Consider the following 22068-nt stretch of genomic DNA (forward strand, 5'->3'; position numbering starts at 1 on the left):
ATTGAACTGGAAAACCCCCATGATCCCTTCCAACCCTACAATTCCATGAGGTTGGATACAGAAAAGCTATTTGTGCATTCTCAAAGTACCAGACTTTTGGGTCCTCACAAGGCAGGGTTAGGGCACAAAACATGGTGCTTTGCATGATTAACACATAGAGCTCGTTTACACCAAACACTGACCTGCTTTGGTTAATCAGAGGCAGATAACAACAGCCCTGCTGGATCAGGTCCAAGGAGGCTCACCTAGCCCAGAATCCAGTTCTTGCAGTGGTCAACCAGATACCCCAAAGGGAAGCAGAAAAACAGGATCCAAGTGCAACAGCAATTTCCCCAACTTGTGAAAGCCAGCATTTGTTCTGTGCTTCTGACAGTAGAGACGGAACAGAGCCATCATGACTTGAAGGCCATATCCACTGCTAAACCTACTCAGCATAGACCCATTGAAATGAATTAACATGACAAACTTGGGGTGTGTGTGTGTGTGTGTGAATGTCAGGATCTGCTCTGGAGTAGGACTAGCACTGGGTGCATCCCTAAAGCTTCCTCTTCCATGAATTTGTCTAATCACTTCTGAAAGCCATCCAAGGAGTGCTTTAACTGTGTGTCCTGCTCAAGAGCTTCATCAGATCTCTTGGTGGCTATTGGACGGAAGCACAGCTTGTGTATGGAAGGACCTGTGACTAAGAGGAATCTGACTCAGACCACTGGTCCATCTTAACTCAGTATTGTCAGCTCTGATTGGCAGCTACTCTCTGGGGTTTCAGACATGAGTCTTCTCCTGTCCTTCCTGGGGATGCTGGGGATTTAACATGGGGCCTTCTGCATGCAGCGCAAGTGCTCTGTCACTGAGCTATGGCCCCTCCTGTAGAGACAGTTGTAGGATTTACTGCTCTTTCTAAGACAAGTTCTTCCTTGTGTGTGCTCTACCCAAAGCGAGAAATATAAACTATGAGCTTCACCCTAAATACAAATCTACGTAGTATCTCTTCCATACTGCTCCACTTCACCTTGCATTTTGATTTGGCATTCACTGCTGCATTTGCTGTTCTCACCTACAGGGAAGGAAACAGTGAGCATGGGCTGCCTGGGGTTGCTCCCGTCTTCCATTTTTTTAACAAAACTAGAAAGTTCTCCCTCCATTCTCTCTGTCTCTCCCCCCCCCCGCCCCGCCCCATGTTTCAGGTTTAACATTATTTTAACATTTATTTTCACTCTGATAGAGAGAAAACAAATGACACTTTGCTCTCGACATCTGTCAGCCTTTTTCGAGCCAGATGGAACCCCTAGTTTTAGAGCACTAGTCTCCCCACCCATTAAAGGTCAGTCAAAACCCTCCCTATCTTCAACCCAAGCGGAGGCGTCAAACAATTTCACATGTGTGACCAAATGTTGTTGTGCAACCCCCCCTCCCCCCCCCCGCCAAAAAACCACAAAGTCCCAGCTTTGGGGCTAAATGAAATGGTGCCTACAAAAATAGCTGGCATTCTGAGCACCACGATTCCTGGTTATTTCTGTCCTACTCTAACAGAAGTCTTTGTTTTATTTGCCCTTTCTGTTGCTAATGTTTCTTATGAAATGAGAAGGACGTGAGTTGTTGTTTTATTCTATATTCACAGAAAATGTACTCTACAGGAAGAGCAGTGATTAACTTAAAATAAAGGTGTATGAGAGAGAGAGGGCAGGAGGTAAAAAGGACCCTTCCAGGCTGGTGGGGTTTGGGGTTTTTTTGTTTTTTTTTGCAGGTGTAACCTACAGCTTACCTATCTATTTAGGGTTTCCCAAACGTGGGTCTCCAGCTGTCATTCGACTACAACTCCCATCATCCCTAGCTAGCAGGAGCAGTGGTCAGGGATGGTGGGAATTGTAGTCCAAAAACAGCTGGAGACCCAAGTTTCGAAAACCCTTATCTGTATCCTACCTTTCCCCCTCCAGAGCCAGGGCTTAAGTCGGCTCACAAAAATTAAAACAAATATACGTGAAAGAAACGTTAGCTAAAAACATAAAAAGCTTATTAAGTAATTAAACTAGCCATGGAATCAAAATGATATAAAAAGCATATCTAGTATTTAATAATAATAATAATAATAATAATAATAATAATAATAGGGTCCCTTCCAATTCTACAATTCTGTGATTCTGTTCTATGAAATAACTTTACTATTCCATTCACAATGACACTACCCAGATGAGGAGCTTTAAAGTGTCCCGGACCACCCAGCCTGCTCCTTGTTTGGGCTGCTTTTTTTATCCCTGCGTCTCACCCACACTGTCTCTTCCTTAGAGGAAAGTTAGAGGGTTAGTAAATAAATTAACTGCAGAGACTGTTTGTCCCTTGTTAAATCAAGCACTTCAGGAAGTCTGGAACACCACGAACCTCTCCACCACCCAGGAAACAGACGCTTCCCGGCTCTGTTTGTGAAAACAATTAAAATAAAGATTTTGATTGGGAGGGGGTTGTGTTTTGGAAGAGAGGTTGGCTCTTTTTAAAGCCTGTTCTTTCCTCAAAATGGTTGTGCTTTGCAAAAAATTAATTCATTAATGTGACTTACACCGTTCCTCTCCCCTTCTGCCTCCAGCTCTTAGCAACAGCAGTATATATTTAACTTGGAAAGGGTGTGTTTGCATTCTGTAACAGGCCCCGATAAGCAAGGGAAGAGATTTTCTTTTAAAGACTGATGTCTAAGGATAGTGCTGCTTGGTTATGTCTTGCTTGCCTTCCTTGCTCCATCCCCCCCCCAAAAAAACCCCCATGTTTTGGCAGGTCATGGGTGTCCCACTCCTTACCTAATTAATTCTGCCTGGCGGAAGAAGGTATGCTCTGCCCACAGCTGTATAGAACTTCCATTTTCAAAGGCAGTATACCCTGGAAATGCTGAGGACCCGTGGGGAAGGGCTCTTGCTTTTGTGACCTGCTTGGACCTCTGGACAGGGGTGCCAGGTATATGGGGCTCAAGGGGCTCCAGTCCCCCAGTATTTGGGGGCAGGGGGCCGTGCCCCCCCTATTGAGGGGGCCAACCCCTCAACCACTGCCGCCAGGCACCCTCCGCATGCCGCAGCTCCAGCCTCCACCTGGCAGCACAGGAGAAGAGCAAGCGCGATGGCAGCACCTCAGGTGGGGGGGGGGCAAGTCGGCACCCCTGCCTCTGGAAAACCCAACAGGCTGACATGCTGTTGGGAAAAGGATGTTAGAGGATGTTAGGCCCCTGCCCCATTTTGATACAGCAGGGCTCTTGCATTCTCATGCTGTGTGATGACCAGTAACCTGTTGATTAATTTGTTTCGAAACGTGGAAGTAAGATAATGTGTTGTTAATTTAGCTATAATCTTATGCAGTGCAAATTCTAGAGGGTGTGCGGGTAACAAGAGGGACACACCTGCCAACGTCCACACTTGGGCAAATAATGGCTTTATGGCACAGAAACATGCTGGTGGAAAGGGGTTTCCCTGCATGCCATCACTATTTACGCACCTTAAATGTGTCACCTGAGTTCAGGGGTTAATGGGATGAGTTACAGGAAGTTGTGTGCCCTTTACGTCCTCAAGTTGTGGGTAAGAAATTGCTCTGTGTGGCCTTCCTTTGTTCTCTCCTTTTGCAGAACTATTTGCCATTTGATTTCATCAAAAACATGGTCCAGCTGTTCCTTTTCTGCTATCAGATGTCAAGCTGCCTTTTTTCCGGCCCCCTTCAGGCCTTTCAGAGTGTCTTTGACACTTTGAGGATAAACATGATTAACGCTCTGAATGTTTAAACATTTTTTTCCCTTCTTAATAGGACGGCGGCTCCTTGGATCAAGTCCTGAAAAAGGCTGGCAGAATCCCCGAACAGATTCTGGGCAAAGTTAGCATTGCCGTAAGTATGTTGCTTTGGCATTCAGGCAAGTGGAATCGAAATGCAGTCAGTGATAGCAGGTCAAGTCCAGAAGGCAGAGACAGCTGGTTGAAAGTTTCTGCTTGAGGCAAACTGAAATGAGATGGACAGCTATGACTCGTGCTTCTAAATGTATTGCTTTCCCCCTTTTAAATAGGCTGTCTATAGAAAGACACACTTGGCACAGGAAATATAGCCCACATAGAAGTCCCATTGTCACCAGAAGCCTTTAGTTGACTGCGGCAGCTTTTGGGTGGGACAGCCACTACAGTCACTCACGGAGAACTCATTTGTTGTGGTCTAATATGTCCTTCCTGTTCCCCAGCATGTGATGCAACCTGAGGTCAGAGGGCAGGTGGATGGGAGAGAGAGAGAAGTATGTGATGCAAGGAGATACCCTCCCCATGCTCATTGCTGTCTCTGCATCTGTCTCCTCCACTTCAACCTTGGAAAACAGCTTCCCAAACCTCCCTAAAGTTTATTTTGCTTATTTTTATTTATTAATTAAATTTGTATACTGCCCTTCATCCAAAGACCACAGACCTGCTCCCTTTCCACCTGGCCTAGGAGGGCAGGGCCCTGACTGATTCAATCTATGAAAGCTGAGGCAGCTGAACAGATTTTTGGGTTGGGATATTGTTTAGGGGGTTCTGTTGCTGTTCTTATTGCCCTACTTGTTTACAATGTTTTCAGCTGGTTTTTAACTGCTTCTTAGCTTGTGTGTTTTTAATTTGGGGCGTGTGTGTTGCTTTTTAAAAATCAAATTGTGTTTTTTAAAAAATTAAATTCTGCTGTATTCTACAAGCAAGTGGAGCCAAATTTGAGGAGTTGTCCTGCAATTCTAAATTCATTTCAAGCACAATTCGTACATGGAGGAAGAGCAGAGCAGAGCAGGCTCCCCAATCAAGGAGAAATAATGTCATTTCCCCTTGTATTTTATACAATATATGACTTTTCATTTCCGTTCCTTTTTTTGTTTTAATTGAAACTTTTGGTTTTGGATGCAGGTCATAAAAGGTCTAACATACTTGAGAGAGAAGCATAAGATCATGCACAGAGGTAAGGATGCAATCTTCCTTCTTCACGATCAGGTATATTCTGCATTCCTTTGTCTATGCATTTTAGCTTCATTTACCTGTAGGTGTCTGTGAGGTCAGCTCATAGGATGATATTAGACCCACTGAAATTAATGAACATGACTAAGTTAGGCCCATTAATTTTCAGTGGGTCTACTCTGAGGACAACTAGGGTTGAGCTCAGCCCATTCGGAGGTGTGTTAAAAGAATTTTAAGGTCTCAAATATAGAATAAATATTCATAAACACACACATATCTAAACATATGAACCATGTGTCTGAAATAGTATGGGAGAGCAATCCTGAAGCCATTTTGACTCTCCCAGTGACCTCAAATATTCCTCTGCAGTAAGGGAGGCAACTATGGAAAGCCTTCCCATTGTCTTTTTGCTTACAAATCCTGTCTTAAGGGCGTATCTGTGTATGAATAGGGCGAGCCTGTGACCTGGGTTCAGGAACTAAAGTATTAACTATTGTAAAAGAATGACCAGGTAATGCAATCAGTGACCATTATGAGGTATCCTGGCAGACAGGATTTCTGCTGTAGACTGCCTCCTTCTGGGATGTATATATGATGTTTTGGGAGGTGGTCTTGGGCTACAGGGTGGGCAACTTAAAAGTCTATATAAGGGCTTGTGCACCATTGTTCAGGGTTCACTTCCTTCCTGCGTGTGGCAAGTGGGGACCCTGTTGCAACAGTTCCTTCAATAAAGATCAGGTTTACTAGCTGCTTTACTTCTCAGTATACTCTGGTTGGCCTCTGTTGTTTTCTCTTACTGATAGGGAACCCAGTGTGGTGTGTCATGGGTAGAGCTGTGGGTGCTGTCCTGGGAAATGTGGTGGGGGCACCACTTTGGCGAAGGCTGGCTGACGGAGGAGTTGTGAGGATAAAATTGGTCTGGGGTGGGGAGGGAGAGCCATGCCTGATCCCTTGGAGAAAAAGGCAGGGCACAAGCATAATAAAAAAGCAAAATTAAACTTGATTTCGAGGTTCCTGGAGTCAGCCAGCTGCTTGAAGTTTGAAACAGGATGTTGGACTTTGGGCCTGACCCCAGCAGGGCTGCTCTTGAATCCCAGTTACAAATTGTAAGGACATACTTTAGGCCCTATTTGCACCATATCATATGCTTAGAGCAATATTATACCACATTATTAAACCATCATGGCTTCCCTGAAAAGATCCTGAGAACTGTAGGGGAATGGTCAGTTATTAGGGGACCCTGCCCACCTAGCACTAGCAGTTCGAAAGCACATCAAAAGTGCAAGTAGATAAATAGGTACCGCTCCAGCGGGAAGGTAAACAGCGTTTCCGTGCGCTGCTCTGGTTCGCAAGAAGCGGCTTGGTCATGCTGGCCACATGACCCGGAAGCTGTACGCCGGCTCCCTCGGCCAGTAAAGCAAGATGAGCGCCGCAACCCCAGAGTCGGACACGACTGGACCTAATGGCCAGGGATCCCCTTTACCTTTAACTCCCCTCACAGAGCTACAGTTCTTAGAGTGGTTCAACAATCAATCCCTCTTCCCGGGGAACTCTGGGAATTTGCTGCTCTTTGAGGTGTCTCTGAACCTACTCCAGCACCCTTAGCAGACTACTGTTCCCATCATTCTTTGGGGGGGGGGAAACATGAATGTTTGAAGTCTGTATGATAGTGCTTTAAATGCATAGTGCGGATTGCACCAGAGACACTTGTTTGCAGAGTTGTTTGCATGGTCGGTGGAGGGGGTGAGGAGACTGGGGCTTTGCATCATTTTATTATTTCCAAGGCCAACTTGTTCGCTTCTCTTGCTGCTTCAAGGTTAAAAAGGTACCTACAATGTACGCATTTTAAAAAAACAATTCTCACCTTTAGATGCGGTGTGAATTTCGCCTCCTTTGTCAGCTCCCCAGCTCCTTAATAGTGTCCGTGTCCCAACATACCCCCTCCTTCCATAGATCCCCTGCAGCCAAGCACCCCTGGGGGGTTTATAAACCTGGAGGAGGCTGTTTGCAAAAGCCAATATTCCAAAGGTGTGTTTGTGTCAACTTATTCTCTTCCTGACAGCCATTATTGGACGTTCGGACAATGGAAATCAATAAAACCGGAGAGCTCAGATAAAGAGGAGATTAAAAGGCTAAGGAAAAAAAGAATTATATGAAACTGCTAGAACAGTCATGTTGGGCTGCTTGGACTGGTCTGGTGATTCAAGTCAGCAGGGCCAAGTATGTTAAAAACTTTTAAATTCCACCCGCTCTTTACCCTGAGATGATCATTGCATTTATTTACTTATTAAATTCGTATGACGCCCATCATCCAAATATCTCAGGGCGTTTCACAGAATAAAAATACAAGATAAAAACACAAAATACATAATAAAAACAAGAACAAAAACCAAAACAAATCAATAACTCCCCTTCCCCCCGCAAACACATTATTATTTTGTAAACCGTTTTATTTGATTTCACAGATATAAATTTGATTTCACAGATATAAACCAAATACATATCCACATAAAGAGATTTCTCTGAATCTCAAGACTTCCCCCCCCCCCCGTGGGTCCTAATATCAATGTTTTTAATTTCATATTATATCATAACCTATATTTTATATCTATCTATATTGTCCATAGTATTTGTTACATTACAAGTGAGATTAAAATCCTGCTAATGTTTTCATCTGCTTACAGTGGTCTCCTAAGTAAATTATAAAAATTTTCCCATTCTTTCTTGAAGTTTTTGTCTTCTTGGTCCCTGAGCTTTCCAGTCAGTTTTGGCATTTTGGCGTAGTCCAAGAGCTTGATTTGCCATTTCTCTCTGGTAGGGATTCTTTCTTCTTTCCATCTTTCCGCAAACACATTTAAAATGATGCCGGGTGTCAGTCAGCCAAAGGCCTGGTTGAAGTTGAATGCTTTCACCTGGCACCTAAAGGTGAGCCTCCCTGGGGAGAGCATTTCACAAACTGCAGAAAAGTGCAATTCCTCTCCACTTGTGTATCTCCTTTCCTGTGGATTAGGCTGCCCATGCAGGACACACACCCAGCTGGCAGGGGGTGATTCTGTGCATTCTTCCCCCAAAGAAACTGGAATTCGTAGGTTTTATTCTGTTTGCCTTGTTACGAGCACTGGGTGACGGTGCAGGAAACCCAGCCTTGTCCAACCTTTTGCCCTCCGGATGTTGTTGGGCTACAAGCAGTCAACACTGGAAGTCTTTAGTAGGCACTGGAAAGACAATAACTGGACTTAACCAGATTGACTGGACTTAACCATCTAGGGGTCATTTACTTTTTTACCTTTTAATGGGAGGGGGTTTCAAAAGGGAGGTGCCACCCCATTAAAGGTCCAGTTCCTGCATTGTATGGAACGGTGTGGACCTCCTGGTGAGATGGTATCCTATAGAGCCCAGTTATAAGGGGCAAGACACTCATTTCGGTATCCTAGAATATGGGATAATACAGTTCACATTTTTTAAGTGTGTTGTGTTTCACTCAGTCACCTCCTAACATGAAAACAAACATTAGAACATTAGATGCTGCCTAATACAGAGTCTACCTATTGGTCCATTTTGCTCAGTATCATCCACTCTGACTGACAGTGACTCTCTAGATGAGGGTTTCCCAAACTTGGGTCTCCAGCTGGTTTTGGACTACAATTTGCATGATGGGACTTATTGTCCAAAAACAGCTGCAGACCCAAGTTTGGGGAACCCTGATCTAGACTTTCAGACAGGAATCTTTTCCAGTCCTACTTGGAGATGCTGGGGATCAAACTTGAGACCTTCTGCATGCAAAGCAGACTCTCTACCACTGAACTATGGCCACTGAACTATGGCCCTTCCCTTAGATGGAATGACTTACCTACCCTCCCAGAGGGAAAGGCACAGCAGAGGACTGGAGATCCTGACTCTTGCTAAGTTCCTTAAATATGCTGAAGAGCCTTTGGGCCCTGGTGCTGGCAAGGGAGCTACAGTATAAAGAATTAGCACTGTACCCTTGCATTAGTCTAATTGACTGCATTTACTTAGGCTCTTAGCCAGCTCCTTCTGCAGCAGTAAAGCACTAGGTTGTTATGGCAGCCGAGATGCAGGGACTTGAGGTTCGGAGAAGCAGGTGCTAAATATTTCATCTGGGAGGGCGTAGATGCAAACTGTACCGGTGAAAATCTACCGTGATCAAGAGGGCTGCCCCTTCTCTCGGCTGTAATGACCATTCATGTGAAAGCTTCAACACATACCAGACCAGTGGAGATAAGAGATTGCAGCTGGGTGCCACCTGAGATTCCTTTGAAAGCTGAGAGTGAAAATAAAACATTATTGTTTTATGATTGTACTCCTTTCCATGAAACGTGTAACCCTTGGTTTTTTTTAGTGTTTTACTTTATAATAAATTCTGAAATGTAAAAGAGAGAGAGAGAGAGTGAAAATAGGGACAGCCTATTCCATGACCTATTCTACTCTTCGTGACCCCAAGGACTGCAAAAAGATCAAACTTATCCATCCTTAAAGAAACCAGCCCTGAGTGCTCACTGGAAGGACAGATCCTGAAGTTGAGGCTCCAGTATTTTGGCCACCTCATGAGAAGAGAAGACTCCCTAGAAAAGACCCTGATGTTGGAAAAGATGGAGGGCACAAGGAGAAGGGGACAACAGAGGATGAGATGGTTGGACAGTGTTCTCGAAGCGACTAGCATGAGTTTGACCAAACTGCGGGAGGCAGTGAAAGATAGGCGTGCCTGGCATGCTCTGGTCCATGGGGTTACAAAGAGTCGGACACGACTGAACGACTGAACAAAATTCCGTAGTAGTAGTAGTAAGGTAAAAGTAAAGGGACTCCTGACCATTAGGTCCAGTCGTGTCCGACTCTGGGGTTGCGGCGCTCATCTTGCGTTACTGGCCAAGGGAGCCGGCGTACAGCTTCTGGGTCATGTGGCCAGCATGACAAAGCCGCTTCTGGCAAACCAGAGCAGTGCACAGAAATGCCGTTTACCTTCCCGCCGGAGTGGTACCTATTTATCTACTTGCACTTTGACGTGCTTTTGTCAGGAGCAGGGACCGAGCAATGGGAGCTCACCCAATCGCGGGGATTCGAACTGCCGACCTTCTGATCAGCAAGCCATAGGCTCTGTAGTTTAACCCACAGCGCCACCCACATCCCTTGGTAGTAGTAGTAGTAGTAGTAATATATTTTTTACCTTGCCCATCTGACTGGGTTGCCCCAGCAACTCTGGGCGGCTTAAAACATATATAAAAACGTAATGAAACATTAAACATTGAAAAACTTCCTTATACAGGGCTGCCTTCAGATGTCTTCTAAAGGTTGTATAGCTCTTATCTCCTTGGCTCAGAAGTCGCATAATTTTTAAGTCTTCCCACATGATGGTTTGGCCCTACTGCTCCATTGTGGGAAGTCTCCATTTCTGGTGCCAGAGCTCTACAGGAACATGCAGTGGTGTCATGGAGAACCCCAATATTATGATGAAGCAGACTGACACAGCAACTTCCTGTACAGTAAGGGAATGGACCAAGCCAGCCCAACCATATCGGGCACCCACCCCACCACTGGCTTCATCTGTGCTTCACATGTTAGAGTTACCGTTTATATAAGTCCTATATGTCTCAGGGAGCAAATCAGCTGCCTGTGCCCTGTAAACTCAAGGAGTGATAGCCAGTGCAGTCAGTACTCTGATTAGATCCACTGAAATGAATGGACTTGCATCTATTGATTTCTGCTCTGAGTATCGCCCAAGGTGTGCCAAACATGCTGGTCAGTTTTCATCTGCACCCTTTCTTGAGCAGCTCCTTGGGCAAATGAAATTCTGGCACTCAGAACTCCAGGTGGCAGGTGAAGCTGTTGGAAGTGCTGTTGGAACGTGGAAACTCCTCCTTCCATCCTTTGTGCTCCTGTCACAGGGAGTGAGGCCATAGCGGAAGAACACACAGAGCTACACTGCCCTGGAAGTGTGTTATTCAGCACTAGATAATGGTAGCACAAGACGTTGATGTCCAATGAGGATGGGAGTCCTCTGTGCTGAAATGTGCAAATTAGTTGAGGATTAAAGGTTTGGTGGTACACCAAAGGGATCAGGGTGAACTGGCATGATCCCAGTCTCCCATCACTCAACGAGTATGAACATCCACATAGGTTTAACATACATAGATGTTCCTATGTGACAACTGTACCACGGAGATGGGCTTTGAGATTTACTGTTTTCCCATCCACCACAGAAGCCCAGTAGATGCAAAAGACTTCGCACAGCTAACCCTCTGGAAACATCAGTGATGTTTTCTCTTGTCCACTGTAAGGTTTCTTAAAAGAAGAAGTGAGGAAGGAACTCTGGGCCCTTGACTTTCCCCGCCCTGCAAGTAGAAATCATGAAAGGCTGCTGCTGCTGCTGCTGCTTCCTTGAACCTCCACCACTTTTCAGCGGCTCCATTTTTCCTCCTTACCAGAAGAATTGATTGCAGAGATGCCTACTTATTTCATGAGGCTTAATGCATTGCTAATGACTGGATAAGTGCTCTATTCTACAGTGGTGTCCTCCGCCTACAGCAGAAAAGATGAAAAGATTCGCTTCCAGTGCCTGAGCATTCATAAATAGTTTTCAGTTGCCTAGTTACAGACAGCCTTTATTTAAGGAAGCAGGGCTGCATATGTAAGCTTGTGGTGGCTTGGTTCAGACAACCATGTTTTTCTCCAGCGAGCCTTGATTTCTGCAAAGCCAAAAGACTCACCGAATGCTTTCGGTTCATATAGATTTGTTGGGAAAGTGTGGTGGATCAAAGTTGGCCGAAGAGGTCCGATGAGCAATGGGCTCCAGCAGCCACCATGTTTTCCAAATTTTGTCCAAAGATGATGGCTTGAAGAACTTCTTGCTTTGGATCCCTTTGCACAATCAAGTTTTGGTTTTTCATCCCATAACTTGGTGTTTTGCAAAGGTTTTCACTTATTTGTGCGGTGGGGGGGAACCCAAGTTTTCCAGAGTCCACCTGACATTTATTTACTACCGCTGTTGACTCAGCCATCCATATGCCAGGTAGATCAGGGTGTAGTTTCCTCTGCTTTTGATGCTTTGTGTATGTTGAAAGGTAGATCAAGACTGAATTTGAAGTGGGAGGTGGTTGACAATAATCTCGCCACCTGCCTGTTGGTGTGTGTCAGGAAACCCCCCTCCCCACGACAGGGATGACAGGTAGCATCCCGGGAGAGCCTGCAGTACAGGGAACCACCCCCTTTGTTCACCAGTTCGTCATCCCCCTCCTCAGCAGGAAGGGACCACTCCTCCAGTGGGGAGGGGGAGTTAGAGGCAGGAAGTCGGCGCAGGGACTGTGAAGAGATCGCAGAGCCTGAGCACCAAGGGGGAAGCAGGGAACAGGGACAGTTTCCCACGCCCCGAGTTCGCAGACAGGAAAGATGTGGAAGGGGGAGGCGGGGGTTCAGGATCCCGCGCCTCTTTTGCTGGACAAAGAACCGGAAGGGTTCATTCCCGGACTCTGGGGAGGGATGAGATGGACGTTTGAATTTTTGCTCCGTTGTAAATATCTGCACAATAAAGAACTTAGTTTATAGAAGTTCTGCACTTGGCTGATTCCTCATGAGCAACCACTGAGCGTCCTTACAGCGTGCAAACAGTCCTTACTTTATTATGCGTTGAATGCAGCAGAATCGTTGCATGTGTGGAACGGCTTCCAAAAGCGCAACAGAACTTCTTCCTCTCCTTGTGCCACCCCAAATCTGCCCCAGAGGGTTGGAGGAACCCCCAGAACAGATTTGGGGAGCATCCAGAAAGAAGAGAGAAAGGAGTTACATTGAACTCATGGAAGTCGTTCTGCTCATTTAGTGACTTATATTATCAATAATTTTATTATTTATATCCTGCCCATCTGGTTGAATACAACCCTGTTTTTTTAATTCCAGCTTTCTTCCAAAGACCTTAGGGAAGCATACATAATTTCTCTCCCTTAGTTCTTTCACAGCATCTTTGTGGGGTAGCTTAGACAGAGAGAAAGAGAGATGCTGTGTAGCTCGACAGGATTGTGAACCCCAGTTGAGTGATATTCTGAGGTTGTGACTTTTGTCCCATAACACCACTCTGGGGTTGTGAAATCAAAGAGCAAAGGCAAGAAGCCTTGTCCCCCCCCCCCCCCCCCCCGTGCATGCCTGCATGATAAAAAGACTGTAGGAATTCAGCTGGGAATTCTTGCTTTCGATCCAGGGAAATTGTTTGGGAGGGAATGAAAACATGTGAAGCCTCATGAGTGGAGGAAGTCTGTTGACAGGCAGCACACAGGCAGTGAGGCTGGCGTTTCAGAGGACATATTCTGTGTCCTGACTGTGCCATCTGTCTAAGCAGCTGTAGCTTGCAAATGCTTATGTCAGTGGGGTGCCATGGGCAGAGAGTCTGGGACTGTGTGTGTGTGCAGTGTTTGTGTGGAACATTTGGCATTGTTTGCAGAAGACCCCCTCTGCTCAGCCCTTGGGATCTCCCATACAAAGGCTGTCAAGTCCCAGGACCAGGGAAGCCCTCTTCCCCTCTGCTGCCACTCCAGCTCTGATTGGACAGTACAAGTTTAGATAAACGGATGGGGTTGGATTCTGTAGAAGCAAAGTCCTTTGTGATCTTACTGTTGGTCTGCAAAGTGGCACAGGACGCTCTTTTCAAAGTCGTGTTTCTTCCTTACATGAACAAGCTGTTTAGGTTCAGTCATCCTTGGAGCAATCCGCAGGGAGCCTTTATTGCATAATTGGACTGAGTTTGGGATATGTTTGGACCAGATCAGCTTGCACCACCCCAGGAACGTTTTTGGTCTGTAGCAAAACTCCTGACCATGTAAAGCAGGGAAGGGAAAACTCAGACCTGCGAGCCAAATGGGGGCTTCAGGCCTCTCTATGCAGCCCTTGGAACTGCCCCTGAGACACTTGGCCCTCTTTTTGCTTGACTGGAAAGTGCCCTTGAAATGTGATGGTGCCTCTTGCTTGTCTGGATGAAGGATGAGATGGGTGTTGTGAGTGCATGTAGAAATAAAACTACAGTACAAAGGTAAAATGTCATTGGTTGCCTTGCCCACTGTTGCTTCTGGCCCTGCCCACCACTGGCATGCGGCCCCTGGAAGGTTGCCCAGAATGGAATGTGACTGAACTCTGAATTGGACAAGCCAGTGAACTCTGAATTGGACAACTTGCAGCTGCAACTGGTGTTTCACCAACCCAGTGCCCTCCAGAAGACTTGGAGTACAACTCCCAACGGTCCCAGCTGGCATAGTCATGAGAGCTGGGGCTGACAGGAATTGTTGTCCAAAACATCTGGAGGGTGCCAGGTTGGGCAAGGCTGGTGTGGGAGGTCAAAGTATCTTGTCTCCTGTATGTCATGAGGTAAATGGAATAATTACCAAAGGAATTATTATTAATTTTTTCTGTTGCGCTATAAAAAGGAAAAGACTGCATTAAGGAAGCATTTCTCCCTTTCACTTTTTGGTTTGTTGCATTCATGATCTGTTTTCGAACCACCCTCTCATTTCATTTTAATACATACTGAGAACCAGAGATTAAGAAACCAAGGCAGAAATGCCTGAAGGAAAACAAGTAATTAAAATATCGTCCATTCACCTTTTTTTCCCCCTCCCAGATGTTAAGCCATCCAACATTTTGGTAAACTCTAGAGGGGAGATCAAGCTTTGTGATTTTGGTGTCAGTGGACAACTGATAGATTCAATGGCTAACTCCTTTGTGGGCACAAGGTCCTACATGTCCGTAAGTACAGACAACGACGATGATGATGATGATGAAACTGTGATGGTCCAGTTTACTCAGGACAAAATGGCCATGTGCAGAGAGCGCTTCCGTGTCCTTGTGTGGTGTGCTTTTTCCCATGTGTGACAGTTGCACATTGTTGTGCTCTGCAGTTGTGTATGTGCCGCAGAATGACCCGTGTGCCATTTGCAGTGCTGGAAGGGACGCAGTTATGACAGACGTTGCTAGAATCAAACCTTGCCAGGATTCCGTGGCTCATGAACTTAAGATGCGGTTGGTTGGCAGGAGATGGAGAAACTTGACCCTTTCCTCAGAGCCGGACCTGACTTGCCTCTCCCATTACTTGTGGTTGGTGTTATTCCCAGGATCAGCTTCAGAGAGGGCTAGTGGAGGAGCTGTGCTCGTTTCAAGTTGAGCTCCACGTAATTTCCTGTGGCATAGAGGCTTAACAGCAGATGGCAGGCCGAGCAGCAGAAACTACAACTAAAAATTGGCAGTTCTCTTTGATATTTATGAAGGCTTCAGCAGTGCAGCATTCTTGAAGGCTTCTGAAGGTCCTGCAGGCTTCCAAGTCTCCTGCTGTAGGGGAAAGGAAAGCCAAAGAAAAGGGGCCTGCCTGACTAAGCAGAATTAAAACGCCTTCCTTCATTTTGTTTTCTTCGCCACACATGCCAGGGGTTTGCTCTCTTTTACATTGCAAATTTCCCCTGTCTCGGGCTTTTAGATTTATTTCTGTTCTTATCTTTTGTGGGTTTTTTTGTGCATGTAGCCAGAAAGACTACAAGGGACTCACTATTCGGTCCAGTCAGACATCTGGAGCATGGGGCTCTCCCTGGTCGAGATGGCCATCGGCAGGTATCCAATCCCCCCACCTGATTCGAAGGAGCTGGAACTCATGTTCGGCTGCCCCATAGGGGGCGACTCTCCCGTCTCTGAGGCATCCCCAAGGCAAAGAACACCCAGCCGGCCGATGAGCGGTAAGATAATACAGTCATACCTCTTGTTGCGTTTGCTTCATGCTGTGGCTTTTCGGGTTGCGAAGTGTATACTTCCGGGTTTTGCCGCACGCTTTTCACAGGTGCAGAATTGCTCTATAGCGCTCCGTGCTTGCGCAGAAGCGCCGCTCTAGTTGTGGACTTCTCGGGGTGCGAACGGCACCCTGGAACGGATCATGTCCGCAACTAGAGGTACCACTGTATTGGCTGATGCATTCTGTGCCCAGGGCCTGGAAATCTGGAAATTCACCTAAACCCACCCAAATTCCAAGGTTCTGTTGCCTATAGGGAAAGCTCTACAAAGGCAACAGGAGAGTTCACAATGCGGCAGTCTTGTGGTCAGCAAGCTGGTGTCATTTATGCTGTCTTTCTCTCTCTAGACCCAAGATCCCTCTTTCTGTAGCAAACTTTCCCTCTTCATGCCCCTGGTGTAAGCTGTCCAGTTTAACACAGGGAGGAGGACCATGTCAGTGAACACAGGGAGGAAGACCATGGCATCATCCCAGAGCTGGTCTCTGTATAGAGGCCTTCTTGGGTTTGGTGAAGACATTATACCTAGGAATAAAGGAAGCTGCTTATACTGCATCAGACCATGGGTCCAGTTATCTCAGTCTACACTGACTGGCAGTGGGCCTCCAGGATTTCAGGTGGGGACACTTCCCAGTCCTGCCTGGAGATGCCATTTGGGATTGAACCTGGGACCTTCTGCATGCAAGGCAAATGCTCTGCCACTGAGCTATGGCCCTTCCCCAAAGTGTAATTATACTCTCCTCGGGATAGGAGTTGAGACTCATTTATAAAGTACTGGTAGCCATTTGTGTGATGGCAAATTGAGCACAACTTTGGGGAATAATTTTCTTTTGCTGGATGGTGTTTCAGCAATCCGGTCATCATGCAGCTTCCTAGCTCAGTGCCTCATTATTTTCAGCACCTGCCCGTTTTAGGCAAACCTACCCATTATTATGTATGTATATTTTTCATTTTAAAAAGACTGCTGGTGTCTATCTATTTACTTAGATAATTTTTATGCCTGCTTGTTCTTAACGCTGGATTTTTATCAGTATTTTTTTTAATCAGTATTTTGCATTGCTTCATGTTAAGCCGGTTTTAGTTGTCCGAGCTGTATATAAACCTTGTTAGATAAATAGACATAAATAAATTGAGGCTGCAAAAACTGCACAAACTTCTCCTCAAGAGTAATTATGACATAATGGGGCGCTTGGAAGACTTTTTTTTTTTAATTCAGAGCTTCTTCTGCAGACATGGTTATTTTCAGATTAATGGAACCTCTTTCCTGACTGCTTCCCGTTTCACAAGGGGCTCACTGTAACTAAAGCAGCCTTTGTTTTGGACTACAACTCCCATCATCCTCAGCCAGCATATGCTGGCTGGGGTTGATGGAACTTGTAGTTCCAAAACAGCTGCAAGGCACCAGGTTGGAGAAGGCTGAACTAAGGAAATGAGGTACCTAGCTACTGCCAAATGTTTCTTTCAGACAGCATTGTTGTTGTTGTTGTTGTTGTTGTTTTGTTTTTTAAAAAAGAAATAAAGCAGCAATGAAGAACAAAACCTCAGTGCTCATTTTGTAATCATGGGAATATCTGGACTTCATATGAGTATTTGAAAACCACCGATGGCTTTGGGGGTAATAGAACTTACTAGAAAAGGTAGGGACAACAACAGAAAGTTAGAAAGAGAAATGAGTTGTCTCATTAACTTCCAACCTCTGTCGTGACTTTTCAGCTTATGGCTCAGACAGCAGACCACCAATGGCTATATTTGAACTCCTAGACTATATTGTCAACGAGGTAAGCCAGCTGCTATCACTCTGTATTTTGCATCTTGGCAAGTTTTGCAAGGACCAAATGTGGTCCCCGAGCCATTCTATCTGGCCCTTGGAACTCTCCAGGCCACAGGCCCCACTCGTACCTGGGCTCTACTTCACATGCAGGGTGTTTTTGTCCTGCTCGGATGTGTCCTTGAACTCCGATTATGCTTCTCACTTGCCAGCCCAGTGCCCATACCTGGGCAAAATCCACATCTGTTGCTCTGCCCACTTTTGCCCTGCCCTTCAGTCTAATGTGGCCCTCGGGAGATTGCCCAGAAGTGAATGTGGCCCTCTGGCTGAACAGGTTTCCCCACCCCTGCTTTAGAATCCAGTTAACTCAAGTGAGACAAGCTGCTTCCGGGGGCTTCTTCCCCACAATCTCTGCCAGTTTTGGGGCTGAGAGGGAACCCTTTGCAGCACCCCCTCCAGGAAGGCCTGATCCTCCATCTTTCTCCTCCTCCAGTTGTGGTGCTGTTCCATTTCCCCTGGGAAAGAGGGGAGGGTGCCAATCCCAAGCCTAATATGTTCAAGTCATGTGGAGCCTAAAAAATTGCACTTTTGGACCCACAATCATTTGGCAAGCCCGAAACAAAAGGGCTGCAAGATATTGAAACACTGCCTTTCCAGGATGCAGCATCCAAGAGAGACCATCCCAGGGTTTGCAAATGTGAGAGGGCTGCACATTGCCTTCGCTTGTTTTAATACCTTGTCATGCAAAAGCACCACTGCATTAGGATCGGTGTTTTATTCCCCCTTTCAGAGTCCTGATTTCCAGCCCTGAGACTCTGGGGCTTAGAGTCACTGTATGCATTACATCAGTGTTTTTCAACCACTGTTCCGCGGCACACTAGTGTGCCGCGAGATGTTGCCTGGTGTGCCGTGGGAAAAATTGAAAAATTCAAGAGAATTACTTTATATATAGTCAATATAGGCACAGAGTTAATTTTTTTTAACATTTTCTAATGGTGGTGTGCCTCGTGATTTTTTTCATGAAACAAGTGTGCCTTTGCCCAAAAAAGGTTGAAAAACACTGCATTACATGATGCACACATGCATGCACGCCCGCCCACCCCATAGCTTTTATGCACTTCTTTTGGTGACTCACAAATGTGCTCTTGTGTGCAATTTAAAAGTAAAACCCCTTTTAGACACTTGATGCCATGAACATGTCCTTTGACATTGTCAGCATGTGTATTCCCCCCCCCCCAAAAAAAAAACCCCAGTTTGCCTGCCAACACTAAATCTGTGCTTCCGGTCTCAAAAGGCAGCTAATGTTTGTATGTGGGTGGAGTTTTGAACAAACTGATTATGTCAGCCCCTTCACACCACGCAAAATGCCTCTTGGACCTTTCTCTGATGTCACACATGTGAATGCCTTATTTGTCAAGAGAGTGCTTAAAACCCCTTCAACTCAACTGCATCCTTTTTATGCCTTTCTAAAGAACCATTAAATAAACTGCAAGTTTCGGGAGTTATACTGTTGCAATGTTTATTCTTCTTGCTTTCATCTCTTTGCCATATTCCGCCCCCCCCCCAGCCTCCTCCAAAGCTTCCCAGTGGAGTCTTCAGTCCAGAATTCCAGGACTTCGTGAACAAGTGGTGAGTTCAGTTCTTGAGCAGCTTATTTTCAGAGGAAACGTTTTTTTACGTGTGTTTTTCAAAGTCTGTTTTGGGTACACTAGTAAATGAAAAGTGTGGTTTTGCTTTTTGGAAAGGATCCTAAGCAGACGGGGTCAAAATGCTTCTGGGTCTCCCAAATGCCAGTCCTCTTTCCCCTTAATTTAACATGGGTGGGGAACCTCTGACTATAGGCCTAATGAGGCCCTCCCAAGCCCCACCCACATTTGACCTATGAGACCATTTTGGCCAAACCATACCCACCTGCCACCGTATATGACATCAGCTGTGGGACAGGTAAAGGCAGGGCATGGAGAAAAAGGACTTTGGCGATGCCTTGCATTCAACTGTGGCTGCAAAGCACTTTGCACCATGTTTCCCAAGCGCTGGCTATCAGCTGATTGTTGCTGCTTGGGTAGAGCTGCACACAGAACCTAGGGCTAGCAGTCAGCTGATTGTCAGCAGAAAGGAAATGCTATACATACCGCTTTGCCCTCATGGTTTGACTTCCAGCAGCGTGGCAAAAACAGGTCATTTGAATCGCAGCTGTCAAACCTGGCCTGTGGGCGCGTGAAGGATCTGCTCCACTGGTCAGGATCCAGTTCCCCACCCCAGATTCAGCCCACAGCACAAGCCAGGGTGAAGTTCTCTTGCACAAGCCCCTTTGAAATGTTTGGGAGCCACACAAGAGTAGTCATTCGGTGCCGATGGTGAGCAATGATTGGCATTGTCCGTCCTGTGGTGCAGAGAGAATTGAAGTGGCAAGAGGAATATGACACTCTTTCCTTTTATGCAGTTTGGTCAAGAATCCAGCAGAGAGGGCAGATCTGAAGCAGCTGGTGGTGAGTGGAAACTCCTTTCTCTGCTAACAGTATTCTGGGGCTTTCCAAGATTCCTTGTGCCAGCTTTTGATATCTAGAGGCTGGACAGAAGTCACGGTCTTAGGGAAGCTGGTATAAAAGGGTCCCCTCTGGCCTCTAGCTGTGCAAGGAAAATACATTTTGCTGCCTTAATCTGCTCCATGCTAAATATCTAACAACTCCCATGGGAGCCTCAAAGTTGGGCTTTCTTTGTTGTAATCCCCCCCCCTTTTTGCATCCTCTAGGTCCACACATTCATAAAGAGATCAGAAGCCGAGGAAGTGGATTTTGCAGGCTGGCTGTGTGCCACCATAGGCCTTAACCAGCCTAGCACCCCGACCCACGTGGGAGGAGTCTGAATTTGGAGTCTCCAGGGCAAGCAACACACCAAGAGCTCCTGCGGCCGATTCCTCCTGCTCCTGCTCTTCCCGCACCACCTTCATTCCAAGTGGAGTCTGACCAGGACTTCCCCCTGCAAGACCCACTGAAAGCAAACTGGAATGGCGCCTGGTGGATTTGTGTTCAAAGCTACTTCCTGTTCCAACTGTTTAAAGCTGTCTTGGTCCCGTTTCTCAGAGCTTCTGTCTACTTAAAAAAAAAAGTGTCAATTCCCCGGCCCATAACCTCCCCTTTAAAAGTGTCTCCCTAATTTTAGCATGTGCCAAATTCTCTCCCCGGTCTCTTTTATTTCCTCATTAGGGTTCTAAATTAACAGCTGTTGTGTTTGATTCCTTATTTGTTAACTGACCAAACATGTGACGCTTTAAGTGATAGCGATATGGCAAATTTGGCACTGGATGTTGGGATATCCTTTCACAAGTAGGAAATCCTGCTGGAGCTGCTTCCTTCTCACCTCTGCTGGGTTGTTTTGACCGTGAGCCTTTTGTGACTTTGGTGGTACTTTCCCCCAAGCCTTGCTTAGCCAGTGTTGCGGGCCGAACAGTTCAGAGATGCCCCAAGTCCAGCCTCCCCTGAAGCATGTCTTTGCTGCTGCTAATCTGAGATTGAAGTTATGAATAACGGCTCTGATATTTTGGTTTGTATAATAGACTCTTGGTAAATGTGAGTAGGACCCCGTGCCGTAGACTGCTGCCACACACCCCCAGTCAACACATAGAAATCTGTTGACACTTCTATTTATTTTTAAGTGTCTTGTTGCATATGTTTGGGATTTGCTTAGTGGTCTACATCTGTCCCCTTCCAGTTAATTTGGTAGAGGCAGCTGCCCGTTTATGCACATTCAATATGTGCGAGACCAAACCTGGAAGTGACCCGGAAATGTCAATAAAGACCTGAAACGTCATTAAAAAGGGCAGAACGGTATCTGTGGGCTTTTTCAATGGGTTTCAATTATGCGCAATTTCACTGATGCGCATGGTGCCTCGGAACATAACCCCCGTGTAAATGGGGGGCTGCCTGTATCTGTATTTTGAGAACAGGTGATGAAAGAACTATTTCTCTCAATGAATCAAATACTTTTTGAAGAATGAATAATAAATGATAATAATAGTAAAACACATCAGAATGGTTTCCCTTCTAGGTCAGCTGATGTTTGATATGACAAATTGTGCATACTTAAGTGTTTGAATATTCTTTTAATCATTTTTATTATTTCAGGTATTTCATCTTACACTAATAAATGTCATGAAGTTACTTCAGGGAGTGGGTTATTAATTGTGGTTCGTTGGTATCAAGGCGGATTCAAGGCATTTGGGCAAAGAGGGGAAAAAGGAGAGGTTTGCCTCTCCAGTGCTGCCCTTTGAGATCTGTGCACCCTCCTCCTCCTCCTGGGCACATTGTCTCCCATTCAATTTGTAGATTTCCTTCCATTCTTCGACGTGGCACATCAAGCTAACCTCTTCAGCGCGTAGCTAAGCGATGGAATTCACTACCACAAGATGTAGCAATCGCCATCGACTTGGGTGGCTTGGAAAGAGGATTAGACAAATTCATGTAGGATAAGGCTATCAATGTCTTATCAGCCACAATGGTAATATATTACTACTCCCAATATCTGTGCACGCCAGTGACTAGCAATTGCAAGTGGGGAGAGTGGGGCAATTTATAACGCTACCCACCCACCCGACTATTAGTTGGGAGTATAT

The 22068-nt window shown here is 45.9% G+C and overlaps 1 protein-coding gene across 1 annotated transcript in view; it reads left to right on the forward strand.

Annotated features, from left to right (window-relative positions):
- MAP2K1 (mitogen-activated protein kinase kinase 1) overlaps positions 1-20563 on the forward strand; it is a 40867-nt gene extending 20304 nt beyond the window's left edge. Inside the window, exons 4-11 of the mRNA XM_033167991.1 lie at positions 3775-3852; positions 4878-4929; positions 14539-14663; positions 15433-15640; positions 17402-17466; positions 19024-19085; positions 19900-19945; positions 20209-20563. Of these exons, the coding sequence (XP_033023882.1) occupies positions 3775-3852; positions 4878-4929; positions 14539-14663; positions 15433-15640; positions 17402-17466; positions 19024-19085; positions 19900-19945; positions 20209-20322 (750 nt within the window). The 3' untranslated portion in view covers positions 20323-20563. The remainder of the gene's footprint in view (positions 1-3774; positions 3853-4877; positions 4930-14538; positions 14664-15432; positions 15641-17401; positions 17467-19023; positions 19086-19899; positions 19946-20208) is intronic.
- Positions 20564-22068: the final 1505 nt, after the last annotated feature.

The sequence above is a fragment of the Lacerta agilis genome, chromosome 13 (genome assembly GCF_009819535.1).
Source record: "Lacerta agilis isolate rLacAgi1 chromosome 13, rLacAgi1.pri, whole genome shotgun sequence".
Lineage (NCBI taxonomy): Eukaryota > Metazoa > Chordata > Lepidosauria > Squamata > Lacertidae > Lacerta > Lacerta agilis.